Genomic DNA, 26,214 nt, shown 5'->3' on the forward strand with positions numbered 1-26,214 from the left:
AAGTAAACAGGATTATTTGACATGTTTATGTACATGGGATTATGTACATGGTATTATTTGACATGTTTATGTACATGGTATTCAATCTTCTTTAGGCTATATTTTGGTGAATAATACCAATATATGTTCCAAAATTGTATGGGATTTCTAAAATCTTAATGTCTAAGTACATGCTATCATAATTAAGATTATGTTAATTTACTGGATACCATGAGATAACCAAACTTCTTTGTCAATTGTGTTTCTAACTCTAACTACCCTGGACATTTTGACAATTGTTGCCTTGTTTTAACCTCTTTCAAAAGACGGTTTATAATAAGCTACAGAACTTTGACAGTTGCTCTCAAATACAGGTTTCTGATAACTTTGGAGATTGTGCCATTGGAATAAAGAAAAAATGTACAGGACTTATGAAGAGCTACAAATGTTCAAGAATATCAAGCAAAACAAGATCTAACTGAATGAACTCACAGAAAACCAAAGCAATCTTTTTTACTTTTGCTTGGAATATTGCTGGTTCTTGTTTTCTTTTTCAGAGTCAAGGAAACCTATTTTGAACTATTTACAGCCTTTACCTATGGAGTAAGGTATACTCTGTGAACAAAATTTGGAGCATGTTTCTTTCTCTCTGTCTGCTTGTCCTAGAATTTGGAAACTAGTTGTGAGTATTCTTTACTCATGGCAATACAGTTGCCTGCATCAGTGCAATAAGAATCCATTTTCTTTTGCAACCGGACACAACTGTAGAGACTGGTTGTTTTACCAAGGCTTTGACTGGAAGAGCATTCTTCCTTTTAAGGAGTCAAGCTTGACTTGCAGAGCCAATAAAAATGCCTTGGAAAAAAACTGGCCTTACACTCTTGTCTACACAGTCCCTGTACAGGGTTCCTGACCTGTGATCAGTAAAAAATGTCACTTTCTAACAGGCCCAGGATCTCCAGTTTTATCTTGGGACCTTAAGAGGAGAGGATCACCCAACTCACAGGTATTTGAGGATACAAACCCATGACTGGGCTCTGCTTTAAAAGGTCTTATCTGAGATTCCTTGTGGGACAGAGTTCCATCAAAGCCAGTCTAAAAGGCCTATGTAGAGATAATTATTCTTGCTGCACTTTATGCAAATAATCAGGCCAAGTATAAGACTAAAATCTATTTTGCAAACAACTTCATCTTATCATGATTTTTTTTTTTAACAAAAATGAGTATTGGAGAGAGAGGAATTATGTTTCAAAACCTATCATAAGTTTGTCATTAAATTCTAAACTCATTCGTTGTTTTTTAAGTTTTTGCCTACATTTTAGACTAACCCTGATTGTTGCTGTGAACTAACCAGAAATCTCTGGGTGCAGCTCAGAAGAAACAAGAGGGATGGGCAATGTAAAAATCTGGATCAATATTCTAGTTCTGAGCCATTGTCTTGCAAATCCTGCCAGACGATGGGAATAAATAGAGTGCCCCTAACCCAGAGGTTTCCTTTTTGGGAAAGTAAGACCAAGAGAGATAACCAAAGCCAAGCACCATGCATCCAAAGACATCCTTTTCTCTCCCTGGGTGTGTCATAAGACATCCTTTTATCTCCCTCATTAGAGAAGGACTTAATTCCACAGCTTCACTTTAGTATTCAGCTTATGATAAGGAGTCCATGCAGTCCCCCTAAGACACATTTTTGTTCCAAACTCAATTCCAAGCTTTGGGTCAAAGCCCTAGGAAAGAAAACTGGATCTGAGGGATCCAGAGGCAGATCATAATAGCAGTTAAAAGACACAGCACAGTTGAGCGTGACTGATTCCTGCTGAGTAAGCCAAGCTTCCTGTTTCATGGATAAAAACACCCTCTTATATCACACTACTATTCATGGCATAAATGATGTCTAGGTAATTCAAGGCTATTGACAGCAGAGAGAGGGCATATGTGGGTAAGAGTGGATACTCCTACCCTGCAGGCACTCCCATTAACGTGGATGAAAGCCTCTTTAACATCCATGGGTGGCACCCTGCCATAGTCACCAGGACTCAGGGATTGAAGGAGGAAGGAGAGAAAGAGGAATGCCTCATTTTCCCTCCCTCATGTACCCTAGGTATTTGCTAGGAAGAGAAAGGAGCCAGGGACACCTGTTCCCCTCTTTGTAGCTGAGTAGCCATTCATCTCCGTACCCCTTTCAAATGCATCCTGAACCTCTGGGATGCCTTTGAAAAAAAATGCCTTTTTTTTTCCTCCCTTTTTCCTCCTCTGTGCTCTCTTCAATGATAGGTAATTGTGTCTCTATATTATGGGAGACTCCCTTCAGATGGAGCCTCCAAACTGGGAAAAGTTAATTTCCCAAACCTTAAACTGGTTGGCTTAGGACTGGGCTCCGGGGAAGGGAACCCAGAAGCTTGATGTGCCATCAAAAAGGTAAAAGTTTGTATGTTTGTTTGTTTTTTATCCAATCAGGCTTTTTGCCCCCTTCTCCCCATGCAAACTGGTAAAAGTCCTTGGGATTTTTGAGCTGTCCTTACCATACCCTCTTATTTCATATTTATACATGTTTTCTAATAACTCAGTTTGTCCCTTCTTCAGGCCATCAAACTCCAGTCATGCAACTGGAGCCTTGGGCAATGGCCCCTTCTGGTGGGAACCCTTGGATAGGCCTCTGAGGGTGATTTGACTGCCGTTTTCCCAAAACAGCACCCCTGTCAACAGGAAGCAGTTAAGATCTGTCTTTATCCTTATCCTTATTCTAATGGCAGTTAGATGTACTTCTTTAGAGTAGGGAATGATAGATGCAGGAGGTGATAAGGTCCGTGGAGAATCCCCAACAAGCCTGTGCACTGGGATGATGGGGTGGGGCTGCAGGAAGTTTGTGCAGCTTGCAGGGAGGAGGAGCCTGGCCTCTCCTGTTCCTGGGTGGTGACTTGGGATTCCAACTGAGAGATGGAAACCTGTGAACAGGAGCTCCTCTCACTTTGCTGTGTTGCTTTTTTTTTTCCTTTTCACCCAATAAATTTTGTAACCTCTCACTCTTCAAAGTGACTGCATGCCTAATCTTTCCTGGTCATGTGACAAGAACTCGTTTTTTTCTACAACAGAATCACGTGACTGGAGAGAAGATCACAGGCCTAGGCCCCCAAAGCTTGAAGGATGAAAGAATAAAAGATGGAAGGAACAAAATCAGGACCTTAATTCTTTCTTCAGCTCAGTGTAAATCTACTTAGCCCTTGAGAGGCCAGAAGAAAGGTCTTTAGTGGATTCTTCCCTGTTCTCTTCTTTCTGGTAGAGCTTAGAGTTTCCTTTTTTTGTGCCTGTTTCTCCTGCCCCTGTGTCTCTAACATCTCCCTACCAGTAGTCTCGACGCTACATTGTTCTTTTCGGCTGGCACATCTGCTCCCCCCATCAGATTGTGAGGGCCTTTCCCATTAGAATAGGAGTTACAATTCCCCGAGAATCTTCAGGGCTGACAAAAAGCAGAGCTCTTAATACTCAGTGTTTAGGTTAGGGAAGGCAAAGGATAGAACGAAGGAAGGATGGATGGAAGCAAGGAGAAAAGTGTTGCAAAGCCAGGATTCAAATCTAGGTTGATCTGACTCCTAAACTAGCTCTACACCATATGGAAATAACCCCAGGCCAAGAAAACCTGGAAATATGGGTGCAAATCAGGATAACAATGATAATAAAAGCAAATCTTTAAATAATACTTACCATGGGCCAGGATCTATTCTAAGCACGCAATCCTTACCACAGCCCTAGGAGATAGGTACCCTGATTATAACCATCATATAGATGAGGAAACTGAAGCACAGTGAGGTTTGTAATGTGCCCAGAATCACATAGCCAACATTATTAAAAGTAATCTGTAACTTGCAGTGTCTAACGTGGTAAAACAGCATGGTTCCAATTCTACTACTGTGGCTGGAAACTCATAGAACAAAGGACCAGAGTGGCTTGGAAATCACTTAGCTCAATCTCTGTTCTAGAGATAAGGGACCTTGGGCCCAGGTGGCAGGTGATTCCCAAAAGGCTGGCTATCCTGGGGAAGGGGAAGGACAGATAAGGCAAGGAGGAAGCAGGATTGTGATTAGACTGACCACTCGATTGGAAGGAACAGCATCATGATTTTGAAATAACTCTGATGTGTTAATTGGGTTATCTCAGTTAAAAAGGTATGCAAAATTAGTTCTGCTGAACTCAAGGGCCTGTTTGGTTCCCTCTAACCCAGTGAGTCTGCAGATCTATGAGGATGATTCCAGGACATTTGCAACTGGTACTCCAATGATACTGTTGTGAATGTGGAGAGCGACATATTATTTTCTTCTGGTCTCATAAGAAATGTTTTCTCAATTTACCCAAATCTCTTGTCTGAATAACACACCGGTTGATCAGCACTGATCTTTAGTGAGCATTTACTACAGGCTGAACTGTCTTCAAGGTATGATAGGTGTGATTGAGCCAGCCCATGTGGTCAGCATTATTATGATCTCCACTTCACAGATCAGAACATGGAGACACAGAGGGGTTGCATAAGTTGCCAAGAGCACACAGCTAATTACAAGGGAAGCCAGGTTTTGAAGTCTAGTAGTCTAACTCTGGACTGTGTCCTCAGTCCCTATGGCTATGACTACCTCCTAATTCTACTGCCTAGTTATTTTTAGTCCCTAGTTAAAGAGAAGAAATGACCATAGATCTGGAGGGATCCAGGCAGACACAGGTTCAAATCCAAGCCCCTGTGTGAATTGTTTCACCTTGCTAATCCCTAGTATCTCCATTGGTGTAGGGGGATAATAAAATCCAAATCTCTCATAAATATCTATCTCAAAGTCATGTATCCTGGATCTGCTGAGAGAGGTTCCCACCATGTGCAACCTACCACACTTGTTTTTGGCAAACATAGAGGGTTAAAGTGTGCCACCCCGCACAAACATGCTCTATTGCTAACCCAATACTTGGGAACGTGACCTTATTTGGAAATAGGGTCTTTGCTGATGTAATCAAGTAAAGATGAGGGCATAATGAATTAGGGTGGGCCTTTAATCCAATGACTGTTGCCTTTATAAGATAAATGAGAGGGAGATTTGGGACACAGACACACTCAGAGGGAAGAAAGCCCTGTAAAGTGGGAGGCAGAGATTGGAGGAATGGGTCTAAAAGCCCACGGATCACCATGAACTACCTGAAACTAGGAAGAAGCAAGAAAGGACCCTGGTCTAGAGCCTTTGGAGGGAGCATGGGCAGGCCTCTAGCTTCCAGAACTGTGAAAGAATAAATTTCTGTTGTTCTAAGTTAACTCATTTTGTGGCAATTTGTTATGGCTGCTGTAGAAATCTAATAGCAGATGAGGGCTTGGTGAATGTACTTAGTGAAAAGTTCTGCTTTTAGACTGATGAAGCCAAGTCAGGGAGCTGAGGCATATTCTTGGGTGCTAAGGGATGCCAATGCTCATAGGTAGAGAGAAGGACACATGAACCATATGGAGGACCATCTTTTCCCTATTTTTGAAGTCATAAAAATGGAATGTCTATACTCTCAAAAGAATTGGGAAGAAGCTGATAGCTCTACTAGCTTCTCTCCATGGAAGGAGGTGAATTATCCAACTGGGTTATGGTGTGTGCAATAGCCATTCGCCCATGTTCTTTGATTGGGAGAGTTCTATATTAAATGTCAGTGTTCAGATATGGTCTTTCTCTCTCTAGCTCTCAGTTCCCAGTGGCTGACTGGGAGAGTGTCTGTTCTGTCCCTGTGCTGTTTCCAAGGACACACTTGGTGAGAAGTGTTGCCCCCAGAGCCAATCTTGCTTTATCCAGAAAATGTAACCTGTGTTTTATTTTATTTTATTTTTATTTGTTTCACTTTAAGTTCTGGGATACATGTACAGAACATGCGGGTTTGTTCCATAGGTATGCATGTGCCATGGTGGTTTGCTGCACCTATCAACCCACCATCTATGTTTTAAGCCCCACATGCATTAGGTATTTGTCCTAATGCTTTTCTGCCTCTTGCCCCCCATCCACCAAAAGGCCCCAGTGTGTGATGTTCCCTTCCCTGTGTCCATGTGTTCTCATTGTTCACCTCCCACTTATGAGTGAGAACATGTGGTCTTTGATAACCTATGTTTTAATCCTTTGACTTCTAGGTATATTTCTTAATTGGTTCATAATTCAGAGGGGAAGGGGTATTATACATAGCCCCCCATACCCCACTATCCCAAGAGGAAAATTGAGACTAAGCCTTCAAGACATATCTGGGATCCCTCTGAGGTTAAATAAAATTGGTCCAAATCTCACCTCTGCATTTCAGTTACTCTGCATTCTGGGATAATGTTGCAGGGTCTGGATAGCAGGAGAAAATACTAATAGCTATGGCATTGTGTTCAAGCCTTTTGTTTTGCTCTGGTTAACAATATCCTCATCAGTAAAATTAGGGGATTGGATTGATTGAGCTCTAAATTCATGTTTACCTTCAGTAGTCATTGATTCTGGAGCATGGAAGGTGTCTGATTGCCAACATTGTTCACGACTCTGTGAGATAAATTTCAAGTGGCTGATGTCACAGGGAGAAGGCAAAGTGTCAATTATAGCATCTAACCAAATGTTCTTTCACACCACAGATGACCCTGGCTCTGTACTTTTTCTTCCCTCTATAGCCTCCTCCTGTGGCAGGGACCTCAGCCATGTGGGCCAATAAAGGGTAGAAGAGAACAAAACGAGCCAAAGGGACACCTTCTGTGACTGACTAGATAACTGTTGCCAACAACTGGAAGGAGGAGCATAGTGGTGAGAATCGTGAACTACAGAGCTAGACCAACTGGATCCAAGTCTTGCTCTTGCTACTTTCTAGCTTTGTGACCTTCTGCAAGTCACTTATCTATCTGACCTCAGTTTCTCAACTATAAAGTGGGGATTAAAAATAGTACCTATCTCTTAGGGTGGTTATGAAGATGAGATGTGCTTACAACTATGCCAGGGAAGCAGTCAGCATTCTTTGTAAATTACTGTTGGATTATTTGATCCAAAGAATGATTCTCTACTAAATTTGACCACTCTATAATGGGAAAGACATAATCATCACATAGAGAGAAAGATGGTACCTGGGACAGATTTTTTTCCCTCTGCAAATATGAATACAGAGGAGAAGATTCCTGAAGGCTGCTGTTCAGACTGAATTGGTAGAAAATACAGAGTGAACCACTGGGCTCAGGCAAGCAACTGCTGTCAACACAGTTATCTATTTTGAGAATCTAAAAAATGCTAGTTTCTATCAAAAAGATGTCTATAATTATCAGCACTGTTGCATGTCTACTGAATAGTTATTACTGCTGTTCAAAATGATGGACCTAACACAAAATGCCAGTCTTAATATGGTTAACTGTTCATGTTTTTTAATGCAATATTATTATTAGGAACTTGAAAACTTACAGGTAGAATTTATGCCTGTAATGAACAATTACTGTGTTTTGTCTGCTTGATGTTTCATTGCTCATTCTTTGAGAAAAAAGTGCCCTATTCTTTTCGAGAACTGAGTATCCCACTGCAGTCATGTGACTCTAATGGGGGCTGCTAAGCATAGTATCTTATACCAGCACCCACCCACTCTAACAGGTAGAAATCTGGTCCAGAGCTTAGACAGTAGCAGCTTTTACTCTTCAAGGGGTAGAGGTTGTCCAGGGTGTGAATATATGACCCAAACTGGGTCAATCTGAGTGCTTCTCTGCGACTTTAATAACTGGTGTTGGGTGAAGGGCAGATGGACAGAGGACAGAGGAAATATATGTGATTTTGGAACTGTTAGTATCCACTGCTTCACTGATATGGAGAAAGTCGGCTGAGAGAGCAAAATTGTCACAAAAAGAGAAACAGAGATAAGAGATGAAGAGAGAAAATCCTGGGGTCCCATTCCTTGTTTCTTAGGGGTTCCCACCCTCTCTGATGGCTGGCTATGTGAACCAGTACACCTCCCTCAGTTTAAGTTGGGTGAAACACTATGACACTTGTAGAATAATGAGTCTATCCATCCATCCATCCATCCATTCATCCATCCATCCATCTATCCATTCATCCTTCACTGTCTTACAAAGTTAATATCTACTAAAAGCCAACCATGTGTCAGGCTCTGTTCCAGGCAATGTGTCAGGTGTAGGAGATAATACAGTGAATAAAACAGACAGAGCTTAGCCCCTGGGAGGCAACCTGATAGCCTGGAGGCAATCATCGTAGGATCATGGGGATAGAGGCAGGGGCATGGGCAGAGGGTCAGGAAAAATCTCACTTGGGAGGTGACATTAGGTAGGCTCCCAAAACAAGTGAAGGAGAGGGCTATATAAGATGTGAGATAAGACTTTCTGGCCGAGGGAAGACAAGAGTTGAGATCATGCGTCCATTGTATTAGCCGAGCTCATTCTGCACACATGGATAACAAGGGCATGACAGCCACCTGTGCTGTAGGCAGAGTCCAGCTGATGCGGAGGAAGACTCATGGACTCCCCGTGCACCTGCAAGGCCCATCTTCTATGTTTGACTTAGATGTAAGTTACGTAAATGCTTGAGATCAGTTTCCTCATAAGTAAAATAGAGGTACAATTCATCCTTGAATTAGGTCATCTTTTATAGTCATTCAGCAAATACTTGTGGGGTACATCTTACATTTCAGGCAGAGTATTAGCCTTGTGGAGCTCATGGTCTAGAGAGGAAGAGATGATTTAACAGGTGTATATATAAATCTGTATCATATTTATGTCATATATAAAGAACTTTATTATATTTGCGCAGATATATAACTTTTAAATCAGTTTATTTATATAGATATATAATAACTTTTAAATCAGATATATAATAACTTTTAAATCAAGCCCATAGTTGCTTATAAAGCTGTCACTTATGAGGGCTGTGCTGACTGTTTTGATTTATGAGGACTTGTTTGAGGAATAAAAGCTCAGTTGAATTCTTACAATGAGTGGGAGGTTGGCTTTGATAATTTTATGCTTCCTTCTCAGGATCTCTGATTCTGAAGTTAATCAAAAGGAAGAGAGCCAACTTCTACTGTGGGCTTACTAGGGGCCCAATGTTATAAAGTATATATGCTTTATTAGGGAAGTTCTGAGTCCTACCTCAGGGCATCATGAGTTGGGCATCTAAACTAGGTGAGAAGGGATGGGAGGGTGTCAGTTGCCTTCACTTTCATGAGAATCAAATAAGATGACATATGTAAAATGCTTTGCATAAAATTATCAAAGCCAATCTCCCAGTCATTGTAAGAATTCAGCTGGGCTTATGTTCTTACAAACAAGTCCACGTAAATCAAAACATTCGAGATAGCCCTTATAAAGTCATAGCTTTACAACTAAATATGGGCTTGAGTTCTTTCCAATAACCTGACTGGAAAATCATTTTTCTTATCCCCAGTATAGCACCAGCATGTTACATTACAGAGAATATAATCCTTTCATCAGGCTGACAAATAAACAAGTGTATGGGCTACCTATGCTAGAAGGAGGCAATAAGGTGAATTCCAAATCTGACTCTATTTAGAAATATGAATAAAGGGACTGGGCACGGTGGCTCATGCTTGTAATCCCAGCACTATGGGAGGCCAAGATGCGCAGATCACCTGAGGTCAGGAGTTCGAGACTAGCTTGGCCAACATGGTGAAATCCAGTCTCTACTAAAAAAAAAAAAAAAAACAAAAATTAGCCAGGTGTCGTGGTGCTCACCTATAATCCCAGCTTCTTGGGAGGCTGAGACAGGAGAATCACTTGAACCCAGGAGGCAGAGGTTTCAGTGAGCTGAGATTGTGCCACTGCACTCCAGCCTGGGCAACAGAGTGAGACTTTGTCTCAAAAAAAAAAAAAAAAAAAAAAAAGGAAAAAGAAAAAGAAATATGAATAAAGGTAGCTGTCAGCCTGTTGAAGAAGCTATTGTAAGGTGGAAAACGCACACAAGCAAGTGTGACTCTAATGTACACGTACATTCCTGACATTCTGTAGTCACCTGGTTCCCTGCCTCCTGGGTAAAGGAATTGATTCCTCTGTTGACAATTCTTGCATCCCATTTCCAGATCTCATTTCCACCTCTAGGTTGTGCAGCTATAATCACACCTGGCATCTCACCTGCTAACGCATCAGCCAACCTGACTCTGTCCCAACCCTGGATGAAGGAGACTGAGTGACTTACATAATGACTTTGCTCTTCTTCTCTGAGGAGGGTGAGCCACCAAACACCCAGAAACTCTGACTCAGAGAAATCATGGGATAGATTTTCCCTCTGTGCTCTTAGCAGAGTGGGGATTTCTTGAAAGGGACATGAACAAGTTGATGACAAGATATCAGAAGCCCCTCTTCTAGAGAGGCATCCCCAAGAAAGCCTCAAAATGCATCTATCTGAGTCCTAATTAAACCGGAAGTGCTGAATCCAGGGCACTGTGATATTTGCATGCATATTTCAATGAATTTTGTTCATGTCTGTATAGAAAAGGCCCTAAAGGTAGATTTCATAATTCACTTGCAGTGTCAAAATCCGCACGATTTAAAACCCTGTTGGTCATGAAAGAAGGAAAGCAAAGAACACCCTGTTGGGAATCTTGAGACCTTGACCATCTACTCCTGGTGCTTATGGGCTGTGTGATGTGGGATGAACCTGTCCTCTCCAGGGACCTTGGTTTCCGTAGAAATATCTGCAGAGATGTCTGTGGTGTCCTTTCACTCTGCCTCTGGGAGCCATGAGCTGCTGCAGATTCTCTAGTGAATGTCCCAACGCCATTACTGTCATTCACCTAACCCTCCTTTACAATCTGCTCAAAGGCCCTTACAGTCCAAAGTGGGTCCAGACAAGAACCACATAGTCCATTTGAAAACACACCCAAAGGAAAGAGAACTGACACCATCAGTAATTGTCTCTTCCAAGTGGGATTTTGTGTGGATGGGGCTTCATGGAAACACTTGGGAGGATTTGACTTGGCCTCCCAAAGGCCATTGTTCTCAAGTGGCTCCCCTATAAGGTAGTCCAGGGTCCTCTCACCTCCTCTGGCCTGATTCTGTCAGCACTAGAAGGAGAGCGTTTGGACTTAGTGTCCAGTAGATTGATTGTGAGGACTCACAAGTGATTTGTCAATAATAATAGTTTAAAAATGGCTTCTACATGTCATATAGGCATATAGATAGATGTGGTTTACTGAGAAACCTCCACAGTCATGAGGATCATGAATTAGTCTTGATTCACTTACCATCTGTGAGCCCAGGAAGCAGACGAGGTGATATATCATGCAAATAACATGGTCTTAATATTCGGACCTGACTTTGAATTTTGGTCTTGCCACTCAGTCTCAATCCAACCTCTCTGAGCTACAGTCTCCTCATCCACAAAGGACGATATTAGGGCCTATCTTACGTTGTGGTTGTGAAGACCAAATGAGATAACATATGCAGAACTCCTGACACAGAACCCAGACCCTCACTAAGAGGCTGCTGCCATGATTCCTATTAAGTTGCCCTCAGATCAACCAGAAGGAAACCAGGCAGAGGACTATGGTGGTCAGCAACCACGTGACCCCAAAAACTCTATCTTGGGACCAGCATGACCACCTATGGGGCTATACACCATATGGAGCAGGATGCTCTGTCTTGACACAAAGATGGGAAGAATGGAATTCATAATCAGCCTTACCTGGATGCTGCCTCCAGCTGTTCTTTCCTGGAAAGAGAAGAGGGAGAAAAAATAAAGCATAAATTACGTGAAACAGCTGTATTCTTCCTTGAAAGATTGCCACAAAGCTTCCCTCTGAAGATGATGGAGCAGAGTTGAGCTCTAGGACAGGATGGTCAGTGTGGAGGGAACCAATGAAGGAGGTAGGTTTACCCAGCCAGACCCCAGCCCATGTTACTCCCATTGGCTCTGAGGTTTTCAGGGCTCTTTTCAGCCACTCATTCATTCATTTATTCATCCAGGAAATGGTTGCTGAGCACTTACTCTGCCCCAGCTCTCATGTTGAGTTCGGAAAATTTGTTTGGTAGTGGGGACAGACCAAGAAACCAGGAATGTCATAATGTAGCAGTCACACACCCAACATAACTTTATCACCACCATTGTCATCATAGTAAACACTGTCTTAACTCAATTAATCCTCATAACAACCCTATGAAGTACTATTATCATCCCATTTCCCTGAGGAGAAAATTGAGGCACAGAGGGGTTAAATGAATTGCTCAAGGGCTCACAGTTAGGAGACAGCAAAGTCAGGATCCAAACCCATGTGATCTGGCTCTGGAGCCCTCACTCCTAGCTGGGAGGTGCACCAGCCGTGCTTTACACACATTCATGACTCCAAGCCTTTTCTCAGGCTCTCCTTCTGCCTGGAACTCCCTTCTTCTTTTCCCTGCCTGGAACAGTCCTACTCATCCTTTATGTCCACCTGGAGGGGCCCTCCTGGAGGTTCTTATTCAATTGTCCAAGGTCTAGACAGAGAAAATCCCCTCACAAATGGAATGGTATTATGTCGTTATCACATAGATCACATCACACTAGAATTACATGTAGTCTGTTTTTTTTTTCTTGTCTAAAATATGAGCTCTGCAGCCCAGCACATGAGAGTGCTCATTAATGTTGAAAGAGTGACTGGCCTAACATGGGGATCCACAGGTGGGAGGGATGGACACAGAACAAGAGAATCATGGCAGAGAAGTAAAAGGGCCAGTTGGAGAGTTAAGAATTTCTGCTTTGAGGGTCAGCTCAGCATCTGGTTACAGTGTGGCCTTGGGCTGGTCATACATTCTCTGGGCTCATTTCCCCAAGAGCACAATAAAGTGATGAGTTAGTTGATCACAAAGCAGGTGGATACAGAAAGTTGTGACTTTCTAGGATGTTTTAGGTCTCTGAGGCCAGGAGAAGTAGGAAAGATAGTAAGGGGAAGGAAAGGGCACACAAGGGGGCAGCTGACGGGCATATTGGAAGAGAAGGCATGGTATGGAGAAAGTTTAAAGGATTACACTGTCCATTCCTCTTTCACTCTCCACGATGAGTATTTCATGCCTCCTGCTCTACCATCAGACTTCTCTCACTTCTACACCTTCCTCCCAGCTGATGACCTTGACTCCCCTCTCACTGAGATCTACCCATGGTCTCACCATCTGGCCACCCACTGGACTTCTGTTTTGTGCTAGTGGATGAAGGGCCCATGCTCTTAATGAAGGCCCATACTCCACAGACCAGGCCATCTCTGCTTCTCTCACCTCTAGTCTTTCCCCTCCCCCCATGTGCACATTTATCCTTCTCTACTAGACCCTTTCCATCAAAGAAAAAATTCTTGGCCTCACATCCACTCCAGCTGTCACCTACAATCACTGTCCCTACTTGCTCATTTCCTCATCACCCTTTAGTTTGTGTCATCTGGCTTCTGTGTCCAGTGCTCCACTGAGATTGCTCCAGCCAAAGCCCCAGCAAACTCCAAGTCACAACATCCCATGAGCACAACCCTATCTTATCTTCACTACCCTTATGATAGGATAGGACCAGAGCAGTTGACCTGTCCAGTTAACCGTTAGATCCCCAATACCAAATAGAGTTCACATAAGGGATGATCAATAAATATATGCTAAATAAATGGAATAAATGAATAAAAGGGTTTTAACAACATTCCAGAGTGTTCTAGATCATGGTTGCTAACAGTGGTTTCCCAGGGCAGTAATTCAGGGGCTTCCTTTCCCCTTCAGCATCAATACTCCCTTGCAGCCCAGATTCAATCAGCACAGATTGAACACTTGCTATGGGCTAAGGACTAAGACAACTACTCTCACACATTTTATTCAGTTTGACCATCCAAACAACAATCTTCAAGAATGGGTCTTACTATCAAAATGACCCTTATATCATTTTATCATCATTTTATCCAGTTTTCTCCCTAAATAATGTTTTCTTCCCAGAGATACAAAGCAAAATAAAAATATAGGTTTTGGCACAAGACCTGGGTTCCAATCTTTGTTCCATCATTTATCAGCTGAGTGACATTAAGTAAGCTAATTAATCTCATTGACTCTCTTATTCTTTACCTATAAAAGTGGGGTTATGATAAATGGTTACCCCTTCTACTTACCTTCCAGGACATCCTAAAGCTTAAATAAGATAGTATGTATGAAAGCAGATCCAGTGTTATTTGGCCATAGGAAATGACTAGTGCATATAGTCCCCTTTCTCCATTTCTAAGCACTCCAATAATCTTGACCCTCATCATAAAAGGAACAAGTCCTGGTTACACAATGAACTACCTGTTCTTGGTCAAGTGTTTTCTACATCGTGGGCAAAGTCTTCTCATCTCCATTTCAGTTCTCATAGCTAACAATTCCAGGGCTGTGCTGTCCAATAGAGTAGTCATTAGTCACAGAGGGTTATTTACATTAAAATTAAAAAATCTCTTCCTCAATTGCACTGGTAATTGTCAAATTCTCACTAGTCAACGAGGCTAGTGGCTACCATATTGAACAGCGCAGCTGTAGAAAATGAAAAGTCAGACATAATTCCACTCTCCCTACCAGGAATAAAACAGTGCACGTGTTCTGTTGATAAAAAGCAATGTCTGATTTTTAACAGCTTCCCTCATCCCTGCTTGTATATAAGAATGTATAATCTGCCATCACTCCTACCCCAGCATCTTCCTTAAGTCCATTCAGCCTCCACTGGTCAGCAGATCAGAAGACCTGGGTTTGCCCTTACTTATGCCCAATATGATATGTGGCCTGAACTTCTTGGGGGTTCCTGAACTTCTGGGGGCTCTCAGGTTCTTCTCATAGAAAATTGGGTTTGGGCTTGAAACTCTTTGAAGTTCTTTGCAATTCCAAAGCAACGAGTTTATAATTATAATTTGTTTAAAAAAATAAGAACGGACCACCACCATCCATCACTGCTAGCCCCCAAAACATAGATACTTGCAAATTAACAAAGAACTACACTAGGCTGAAAATTGTGATATGGCATCATGTTGCAGATGGGCTACGCTACTTCATCCTTCCAAACCTTTGGCAGGAATCTAAAATGGTGCAGCCACTATGGAAAACAGTCTGGCAGTTCCTCAGAAAGTTAAACATAGACTTACCAATCCTACTCCTAGGCATATACCCAAGAGAGTTGAAAACATATGTCCACAGGACGTGTATGTGAATGTTCATAGTAGCATTATTCACAAAAGCCGAAAAGTGGGAACAACCAAAATTTCCAACACCTGATGAATCATTAAACACAATGTGGTATATATAATCAAATATTACTTGGCTATAAAAAGGAGTAAGGTTCTGACAGACACTACAATACAAGTGAAACGTGAAAACATGCAAAGTGAAAGAAACTATGCATAAAAGAAAGATATTATATGATTTCATTAAACTCTGCAAGGTTCAGGATAGGTGAAATAAAGACAAAAAGTAGATAGTGATTGCAGGGTCTGGGGTGAAGAGGGAACCAGGAGTATCTGCTCATTGGGACAGAATTTCTTCCTGGGATAATAAAATTGTTCTAGAACTAGATAGTGGTGATTGATACCCCAATTTGTGAATATACTCAAAACCACTGACTGTTCACTTTAAAAGGGTACCTTTTACGGTATGGAAAATCCTCTTATGGGTTGTGAAATGTATCTCAAGAAAGTTGTTATTAAAGCAAGCATAAACAAAAGACAAGAAAACCTTTCGGAGGTAGGTGAGAAAACACCAGTGTGTTGTCAGCTACTTCTTTGCCATTAACATATGGAGTGGGTTGGAATTCAGGGACATTCTTTTCCCAAGGGACTGCCTTGCTTCAGAATGGTTGCTAAATGAATTTCTCTAGGGATATTATACTTTTGTCCTTGGAAAAAGAAAGAAAGAAATGTACTCTCTTAGTTTAAAAACCATTCTCATATCACAGCAGCTGTCTGCAGCACAATGTACTCCTCCAAGTCTCTGACAGCTAGGACAATGTCTTATTTATAATACATCAACCCAAAAGAATGGGCCCATTGCCAACACCTTGGGATGCATACCAAATGGAAATTGTCTTGGTTCTGCATCCAAAGTGTTCTTGTTTGAGTTCAAGGTCACTGTGGTCTCTTATGGGGAAGTCATCTGCCCATTCTAAGAAGACTCTGCTTTATGCTATCCCAAATCCTCAATGATTATAACAAGGATAGCATTGTAGAATCAAATGGAAACACATAAGTCACTGTCTGAGCAAGTAAGTCTAGTTACAAGTAAGTATACCCAAACTTTCCCAGTCTTTTATTGAAGACTTGCTTCCTCTGACCTCTCTAACTCTCCCACAAGTCATGGGCCCCTTTTGCCTGTTCTCTTTCAGGTCCTCCTTCTACTCTGCCTTCTAACTGCTTTTACCTTGATCTAGGCCCTCATTTCCTCTTACTCTGAACCCTACGATATTTGCTAGTTAACCTCCTTGCTTTGACTTGAGTCCATAGATCCATCCTCCACACTCTTTGCTATCATATTCCTGAAAAATGGATCTACTGATATCATTCTCTGGCTCATCTAGCTTCTCATTGCCTTCAGGATCAAAGTTAGATTCTTCGGCAAGTCACCCGTGACCTTCCATGGTTGTCCCAGTGAATAACACATACAAGGGATCGAAAATATTAGTGGACCAAGTGCCCTGAGTGCCCTGAATAGAAAGTGGCACCTGCCACTAGAACCTTTTGAGGAGTGAAGCAAGATAGGAGGCGCATGGGGGTGGTGATCAGGGGCCCAATATTTTAGGGTCCTGGAGGTGATGGTCAGGTTTTGGACTTTCTTTACTTTGTCATGGTCACTGACTGGAAGGTTTTATGCAGGAAAATGAGTTGCAATTCTCTTCTATTTCCATAATCTGGAGATGGGAGTAGAAAGATTAATTGAGGATAATGAATGTGTGTGTGTGTGTGTGCGTCTGCAGATGAGTTGTGGCTGGGCACAGAGGGAGCCCGCTATCTAGTAGTATTGGGTTATATGAGGGTTCACTGAACCTGTAGACACAATGACAGAAACTTGCTTTGAGGCAGGTTCCAGCCCCAACTATGAGGCTAACTGTCCATCTATGTTTCTTTCCAAGTCAAGGGTTCTAGGAGTCCAGCACACTACACATACACTTAACAATCTGAACTCAGGCCCCCAGTATCAAAAACAAAAAAAAAGCAGTCTGTTCTAGAAGCTCAAGTAGTGAAAAGACCATGGGCTTCAAAGGCCTCCAGATGTAGCTGACATTGGTTCCGTGTCAGAGCCTGACTCTGCTAGCTTCTCTGAAAGTAGCCTGGGTGTACAAACCATTCAGCCTGGCTCCAGGTGTGGACTCTGGGCCACCGGCTCGGCCCCACCCCAGGAGCTCCTGTTCAGGATGCATTTACCATCACACCTCCATCAGAATTGCTGAAGTGGAGGCCAGATCTACCTTTGCACAATACCCCCATTGAGTCTGATGCACCTTAAATCTTCTGACTTATCTCATAGGGTAACTGTGAGGATTAAATGAAATTTGAACTCTAATGCTTAGAGCATAGTGGACATCCAATGCATATTAATTTCCCTCTCCCTTTTCCATAACCATGGAAAAAGGTTCTTGTTTTTCTCTGAGATCTTTAGTTCAATCTCCCACCTCTGAGAACACGAAACAGCATCTCTGGGTGACCAGAGGACTCTTCCTGCTGTCCTCTTCTGCATTTCCTTTCCTGGAGTCCAGAGTAGTCTGCGGGTGCAGGCCATGCCCAGGTTGGAGGAGCATCCAATATTTCAGAGTGGCTCATTTTGTGGGCTGCCCACTTCCTCAACCCACTGATCCTGCTCACACATTGATTGGACCTTTCCTTATCAGTCACTCCATGCTGGATAGCTGGGAAGCCCTGACTGCACAGAGGAATCACCTGGGGAGCACCAAATATACTGATGCTGGGGCCCCAGCCCTGGGGATTCTGACTTAATTAGCTTGAGGAGTGGCACAGGAATCAGATTATTTTTTCTTTTTTTTTTTTTTTTGAGAAAGGGTCTCACTCTCACTCTGTCACCAAGGCTGGAGTGCTGTGGCACAATCTCTGGTCACAGAAACCTCCATCACCTGGGTTCAAGCAATTCTCCTGCCTCAGTCTCCTGAGTAGCTGGGATTACAGGCACACACCACCATGCCTAGCTAATTTTTGCATTTTTAGTAGAAACAGGATTTCACCATGTTGGCCAGGCTGGTATCGAACTCCTGACCTCAGGTGATCCACCCTCCTCGGCCTCCCAAAGTGCTGGGATTATGGGCATGAGCCACCACGCCCAGCCAGAACTGTTTAAGCTCCCAGATAATTCTAGTGTGCAGCCCAAACTGGGGACCACTGCCCTGAAGAGTGTTCTCCAGGGAACTGTGAGGCCACAGACATGAATACAGACCGCAGGAGAGATGGCTGGTCATGCCCTGAGCGTTCAGGTGAGTCCCCACTTGCCTGAAGAAAGGAAAAGAGACGACTGATTCATAAAACCTCCATGTCGCCACCAGGTCAATCCTGTTGGGGTTGGTAGCATAATACCTCCAGGCAGCCTGAGGGGCAGAAAAGAGGGGCAACAATGAGTGGGCACCTCCTGAAACTTTCGCACAGAATCCCACACCATCAGAACAACGTTTAAGCCCTGGACTCCTAAGAATTTGAATGTGCATTGAGTCAACATGCAGAAAAACCGAGATTTTTGGCTTTTTGAAGCTACTTTGGGAAGAAAAACTTCCTGACCATCTGGGAGCTATAATTGGTGTTGTGGTGAGTGGAGGAATGGAGAGATGAACTGGAGTAGAGGGAGAGGAGTGGTAGGCACAAAATCCCTGAAAGGAACAAGTAGCAAAGGCCGGTGCGATGGCTCATGCCTGTAATCCCAGCACTTTGGGAGACCAAGGTGGGAGAATCGTTTGAGGCCAAGAGTTGGAGACCAGCCTGGGCAACATAATGAAACTTCATCTCTACCAAAAAAAAAAAAAAAAAAAAAAAAAAAAGAACAACGCTGGGCATGGTGGCACATGCCTGCAGTTCCAGCTACCTGGGAGACTGAGTTGGGAGGATAAATTGAGCCCAGGAGGTCGAGGCTGCAGTGAGCCATGATCGCACCACTGCACTCCAACCTGGGTTGTAGAGTAAAAGACTGTCTCAAAAAAAAGTAAACAATAAAATATTTAAAAATGAAGAGAAACAAGTACCACACTTTCCAGAAGGTTCCCTGAGACTTCTCAGTCAAACAGATAGAAGAACAGAGTCTTTTGTACCATTTCCGGGTGCAAGAGAGAGCCTAGGAGATGTTTTGACACAAATATCCTAGAATCTCTAGGATTCTCTGATGGTTTGGGGTGTGGGGAGTTAATGGGACAGGCTCTGGGAAACTGGGACTGGCCTAAGAACCATAATATGCAGGATGACATCACACACAATCTTGAGTCAGGCACGCAGAACCACACAGACACTCGCTATGACTGGAGAAAGTTCACAAGTGGGTGGCCATGCCCTCGCAAGCAGACAGCTGTTGATAGGACACTCTGCTTTCCTATTCACTGTGCCCTCATCCTCCAATAACCCACTAAAACAAAGCAGGAACTCCCTCTGAAATATAACAGGGAACACTTCTGCCTCTCTCATCACCTCTCACTGCTCCCCGCAACCCCCAGCCCATGTGAGGCTAGGGATGGAGACAGAAGGCTGGCAGTTGCATGTCCAACATCCTCTGGTCCATGGTTGTCTACTGGGCAGCACAAATGGGAAAACTGGTTTAATATTTTGCACATGTAAGGCATCTCTTTCTCTCTTGGCTTATGGGATCTCTGCTTGGCAGATATGACAGAGACTGCTCTCCTTGTAGCGGATTGCCTAAGCACCTGGACATTAGGCTGACTCTTCCCTGTGGGTCCCTAGGTCAAATCTGAGGGGAAGTAGAAGGAGAAGAAAGCCTAGTACAGCCCCAAGTCCACACCAAATTCTCATCTCCAGCACACCATCAGTAAAAGAGCTGAGGCCAGGTGCCACAACTCATACCTATAATCCCAGAACTCTGGGAGGCCGAAGCAGGAGGATGGCTTGAGTGCAGGAGTTTGAGACCAGCCTGGGCAACATAGTAAGACCTCATCTCTACCAAAAATAAATTTAAAAAATTAACCAGGTCAAGTGGTGCACATAGTGGTGCACGTGGTGGTGCATGCCTGTAGTCCCAACTACTCAGGAGGCTGAGGTGGGAGGACTGCTTGAGCCTGGGAGATGGAGGCTGCAGTGAGTTATGATCACACCACTACACGTCAGCCTGGACAAGAGAGTCTCAAAAAAAGCTCAAAACACCACCATATCAAAAAAAAGCTGACAGGTTGATCCTTGAGTTCTCTGTCTATTTCTTGCTTGGCTTAGAAACTGAATGAGTGACAGGATTGTCACCTTCAGTACACAGAGGAACAGGTGAAATAGATACCCATGGAAACTTCCATAGCCATCCACAAGTAAGCATGTGTAAGCAGGCCTGCTCCTGCCTGGGCACATTAATACACACACACACACAGACACGTAAGACACACAGATACACATAAAATCCTGGGTCCTGTCCCAGTTCATGAGGATGTCCCCTCCACATGTGCACACATGCATGCATACACACATATGTGCAAATGCATGGATCTTAATCCCATTCCAGTTCATTCCCAGGCAGACAGACCTGAATGAGCTCAGCAGCTGGCTTCCTCCTTTTCTCAAAGTGCTTCTGACGGTGTTGCTCCTGCACCTTGAGGGCCAGCCCAGACCCCAGGATGCCCTGGAAAGAGAGGCAGGCAGGAAGTCAGCCCCCAGCTAGACTCTCCCAGCATTCCCGCTCCATTGCCAGGGTAATGGGGACTGTAGGGCTGAACTGCACTCCAAGTCCCTGAGGTGACAACATTGTACAAAGAAGGGAAGGGGGAAAGAGCCCTTCCTTCTCTTGAAGAGAGTAGGGAGCTTGGTTAAGTGAAATGAGCCTTGAAGTCAGGAAGACCTGGGTTCCAATTCTGACACTGCCACTTTCTGGGTGTGAGGGCCTGGGCAAGCCCCTTAGCCCTGTTGCATCATGTTTTTTTTTTCCATACAGGGATGTGGGATAATAATACCTAATGCATGATTTTGTTAAGAAAAAAGTGAGATAATCTGTATAAACTGCCAGTAAGGGGTACTGCACAAAATAGATGCCCAGTAATGTTAATTGAGTTTTAAAAATATTTTAGCTGCTTGAACTCTCACTTCATACTTTGACTATAGCCAGAACTTCCCAGAATTGGGATCTGTTTTGATTTTCAGGTCAGACTTGACAGTGGATTAAGTGGCCAGAAACACACACTTTTCAAGCTGAAAGAGAACTTGAAGATCTTGTAACATTCCTATGGTCCTGACTCATCAATGAGAAAACTGAGATTCAGGAAGGTCATTTGCCCAAGCTCAAATAGCTTAGGAAAAAAAAAAAAAAAAAAAAAACAGACAAGGTAGGGCTGTGAATAGAGAAAGAACGTTGCCAATGAAAGAATGGAAGATGAAGTACGTGGCAGGGAGATTGTTACTTAAAAGTTTTTTCAAGCTTCGTGATTAAGAGCCAGGTTTTAGAACCAGTGGACTTGGGATTCCTGGCTCTACAATCCAATAGCCTTGTGACTGTAGAAAATTTACTAACCCAATTAAGTCTCAGGTTTCACATTTGAAAACCTGAGATAAAAACAGACCCAACCCATAATGTTGCCATGAAGATTAAATGAAATAATGTGGGTAAAGCATTTGACATGATTCAGGCACGTAGTGTGTTCAACAAATGCAATCTGTTTTCATTATTATTACATATCTGGACACCAGGCTTTGGGGAAGTTACTCTATCATACATAGGTCAAGGCTTATTCTTGAGAGAAATGTATTTTTTACATAAGCCAGTAAGTGACAGGACAAGAGAAGGGAGCTCACATAAATGAAGGCCCTGTTCTGTGCAAGGCACTGGGAATGCATGAATGAAAAATGTAATCCCAGAACCCAAGGAGTTCAAAGTCCTCTGCAGGAGTCAGATCTGGAAATGTGTAATCCTAGCATAAGGCCAGAAACTCCTTTACATAAATATTCCCAGGGTTACGCCCAGAGCGACTAACTCAGCCTAAAGAAGGCAGCATTGAAAGAGGAGTTGATGTTTGAAGAAATTTTTGGCAAAGGAAAGCAGCAGGGCCCATGGCAGAAAAGCAGGATCATCATGCTTAAGGGAATGGCTAGGGAGTTGGTAGGGTATGAGAGGATAGATGAGACTGGAAAGCTGAGCTGGGGCCAGGTGGTAAGGGGTCCTGCATGTCACATTGGGGATGTCATATATCAAAGGTACTTACTGCTGGAAGGGCAAAAAAGGAGACGCCAATTAAGGAAAAGGTGGCAGCAATCAGACGGCCTTCCCATGTTTTGGGTGTTTTGTCTCCATAGCCAATGGTGGCCAGTGTGATCTGAAGAGAGAAGAGTTCAGACATGGAGTACCCCATGGAGAGGAATTTCAGGAAAATGTCAACTGAGCTCTACCTGTAAGCCTCTCTATCAGCTTGGGCAATGTTTCCATTTATAACAAGGTTCCCTTAGGAGAAAAGACACCAAGTACCTAGTAACTTATATGGATGCCTTGAGACTTGTTGATAAGTTAAGGATTTCCTACCTTAGTCAATCAGTCAACAAATATTTCAATAATTACAAATGCGTACGTACACGAGCGTTCATGTATGTGTATATTTGAGAATTTGTGATTTTATTTATAGCCATGTTTGTGAATATATGTGTGCTTGTGAGTATATTTGTATGTATTGTATATACATGCGTGCATGTCTAATGTCTGTGTATGTGTCTATTCTGGTGTGTTTAGTATATTCCTGTGTGTGTTTACATGTTTACGTTATCAGTATACGTGTACTTATGCGTGTGTATCTGCATGTGAAAGGCAGGATTATCAGAGCAGTTGACAGTGTGGCCTCCGGAGTCTAACTGTCTGGCTTCAAATCCCAGGTTAGCCACTTACTGGCTGAAAGACCGTTAAGTTACTTAACTTCTTTATGCCTCAGTTTCCCTATTTTTAAAAAGAGCTAATGATAGAAGTAGTTTGAGTTTAAAGTAGGTTAGTGAAAGTAAAGCACCCAGAGACATGCTCTGGAGCAAAGCAAGCCTTCAGTGAATGCCAGCTTAAGTACTGTGTGTCCTTGTGGGTGTACGGTTGTGCACACACAGGTCTGTGTGAGCACACGTGTGTATCTGTCACTGGGTTTGTTCGCACAAGCATGGCTTGGCTGAAAATAGCCTATGACTGGTAAGACTAGGTCCCTAAACGACCATGCAACCAGGCTGTTCCAAGCCCTGGCTTCTTATAAACACTAGAGAAAAGTCAATTCCAAGTGCACACCATGAAGGAGGGTCTCCTGTCAGCAGGTTCCAAGCTGAAACAGGTCTAGCTCTTACTTCTGACTACAGAATGCAGCTGCCTGGCTGAACATGCTCACGTGATGCCCTCCACCTCTCTCTGACTCTGATGGTCAATCCTACAGAGTTGGCCTCCAAGGTAGTGACTCACCAGGCCCCACCACAGGGCATCTGCATAGGTCTCAAACTCCTCTTTCATCTCCTCTCCTTGTGCATCCACCTCTGGGACATCTTTCTCAACCAGGTAGACAAGAAATGAAGAAAGGATGAGTGTCAGGAAACCGATGTACCAGGCGGTGATGAGTTCCTGAAAGAATCAGCAGAGGACATAAAAAGTGGTCACTGGGGAGTCATTGAGTGGATGCTGGAGCCAGACACACCGGAGTTGGAGTCCACGTTCATCAGTTCTGTGACTGTGGCCAAATCACTCACCTTCTCTGATCTTCATCTTCCATCACTGTAAAATGGGATCAGTAACATGGTAGTTATTTCATCACTAATTAACAGAACAAGTGTATGGCTCCAAGAGGAGAGGAAGATTTCTAGCTAAGGGCCACTTCAATATCACACCTCAAGAGGCTTCAGAGGAAGGCAAGAAGGCAGGAGGAAGTGGCTGCTTCTTCTGATATAAGGCTCAGGACTCAGGAGACTCAGGTCTATGCAGGACTGCGTGGAGCCAGGAGAAAGCTCAGTACAACCAGGAAAGCAGCAGCAAGCCAGAGGCAGCACTGCATAGTGGACAGGGCTGTGGACAGAGACCCAGCCCTGACACCAGTTTATGGTGTGGCCATGGGCAGATTCTCCTCTTCTCCTAAATGTTAGTATCCTCATTTTTTACATGAAGGGACAGAGCCACAGAGTTCCTGAAATCGTCATGTGTACGACTGCTGAAATGCAGCTTTACATTAAATATTGATTTAGAGCCTATGCAAAAGAAGCAAAAGAAGTCATACAGCCTGTAATTTCATGGATATTGTCACATAATAGACTAGGACATATGACTAAGTAAACAAGAGTAAGGTGATTTAATGAAAAGTGCTAAGTAATAGTCAGGATGGTATGGACGGAAACTTCAATGAAGTTTCAAAACTCCTAATGGAGACAAGACCTAACGCTCCTTCCAGCTCCAACTTTCTCTCTTTCTCTCATCCTATTCCAGTTTCAAGGTTTATCATAGTAGGCTGGGCAGGAAGAAAGGCAAGGTTATGGGTAAACACAATATGGAGATTTAAGACTGTCTGTCATTCTTGCTGAGTCATCTCAGAGAGCAAAGTTGTTCACATTGGTATCTTTCCTATATTTGACCATCTGCGGTCAGTCAACTGGCCCTTCTGGGCCAGTAGAATCTTCCTGACAGGATTGCTTCCTGCCTCCATGCAGAACTTGGCTCACATGGGTCCTGCAGTCTGAATAGCCCTCCTGCAATGGGATCAACCAAAGAGCATGGAGTCATCTTCAGACTCATGTCACCTCCACTATGAAATTTTTCTAATGTTTGCTTCCCCAATGAAAGATAGAGTTCAGCTGTGGTTCCTTTATTCCCTCCCCATTTTCTAAACATACTTCTCCAGGCCTCCAACATTTTATTATGCTCACTTGCTATTATGCTCTGGCCTTGCCCACAGCATCACACACATGTTGTACTGGTGTGAGTTTGTTCTATAGCAGAGGGGTTTGCTTAGATGATACAGGCAACCCAGCCAGCCATTCCCTTTGGTGAGCGAGGTTCTGTGCTGCAGGGAATTTGAGAACGAAAAGGTGCACGGACTAGTCCTTCCCCAGTGATCGCCTGAGCAGAAGCCTCTTGCTTGTGGAGTATGAGCCTACTGCTTATATGTTTTTTCATACCCTCCGGCCCCCAAATGCAAGTCAGAAGTTTCATCTGGTACTTAAGCAAAGAAATAGTTGTCTGTTTCTGTGTGCACATAAAAACTGACTGTTCTAGATTAATAAGGGATGGTATAACAGTCACCAAAAAGGAGTGAAAATGGGTCCTAATTCTGTACTTTATAGTCATTTACTTTGCAGTTATTCCAAATAATTCTGACTTTATACAATTTTTGCCAGCAGCTCTGTGGCAGAACCTGTGACTGTTCCCCAACAGGTAGCTCCTGAACCTGCTGAGGCTCCCCTGCAGTCAAGTTGAGGCTAAGGTACTGGGGTTCAGCCAATATGGGAAAGTGATGAGAGCGAATCCCTCCTTGTCCCTTAAATCCATTCTGCAGGATTCTCCAGGTTCCTCTCCCCTGCTTTGGTGACTCAAGTCCTCATATTCAAGACGGATGGGGCCCACCCAGCACACATCAGATACAGTGTGAGCCAGGAGATGTGTAGGTTTTTGTGCTGGGTGGTGGGAGCTCTAGGGCTCATTTATTTTGGGAGGAGAACCTGACCTATCCTCTAGTGAAAGCATTAACTTTGAAAGTTTAACCCTGTGCAACAGAGCCTCCCACACTTCATCTCTGAGTGCCCAGAAGAGTCAGCCATTGAACCCGGCCCAGAGTACAATGAAGAAATGAATTGATAAATGTCCATTTGCCAGTACTATTGGTGATTCCCTTGGGGAAGAGCTTCCTCCCAGCTCTGGTAGCACAAGCTTTCAGGAGGACTCACAACATGTACTTTGGAGTCTAACAAGAGCCTGTAAATCTAAGTTTTTATGCAGAAAACTCTGCTCCAGAGCCTTTTCCCACTCCTAGGAAAGAGTATCTGCCTCACTGGGGTCTGGCTGCAGTGCTAGATCATATTTACTGAGGAATTACATCACAAACTTCCAATGGTCTCTGGTAATTACATGGCAAAAGCCAGCAGGCACTGGGGATCTGTTATAATCTGGAGGAACACAGCACAAGGGCCTAAACCAGC

At 43.4% G+C, this 26,214-nt stretch overlaps 1 protein-coding gene across 1 annotated transcript in view; it reads right to left on the reverse strand.

Moving 5' to 3' along the window:
- The window catches only part of KCNQ3 (potassium voltage-gated channel subfamily Q member 3), a 360,844-nt gene that overhangs the window by 26,648 nt on the left and 307,982 nt on the right, over window positions 1–26,214 (reverse strand). The window contains exons 5-9 of the mRNA XM_008001559.3: window positions 23,501–23,656; window positions 22,284–22,394; window positions 20,618–20,713; window positions 18,388–18,482; window positions 11,628–11,654 (exon numbers count right to left, since the gene is read on the reverse strand). Coding sequence (XP_007999750.2) covers window positions 11,628–11,654; window positions 18,388–18,482; window positions 20,618–20,713; window positions 22,284–22,394; window positions 23,501–23,656 — 485 coding nt within the window. The remainder of the gene's footprint in view (window positions 1–11,627; window positions 11,655–18,387; window positions 18,483–20,617; window positions 20,714–22,283; window positions 22,395–23,500; window positions 23,657–26,214) is intronic.

Source organism: Chlorocebus sabaeus, chromosome 8 (genome assembly GCF_047675955.1).
Source record: "Chlorocebus sabaeus isolate Y175 chromosome 8, mChlSab1.0.hap1, whole genome shotgun sequence".
Lineage (NCBI taxonomy): Eukaryota > Metazoa > Chordata > Mammalia > Primates > Cercopithecidae > Chlorocebus > Chlorocebus sabaeus.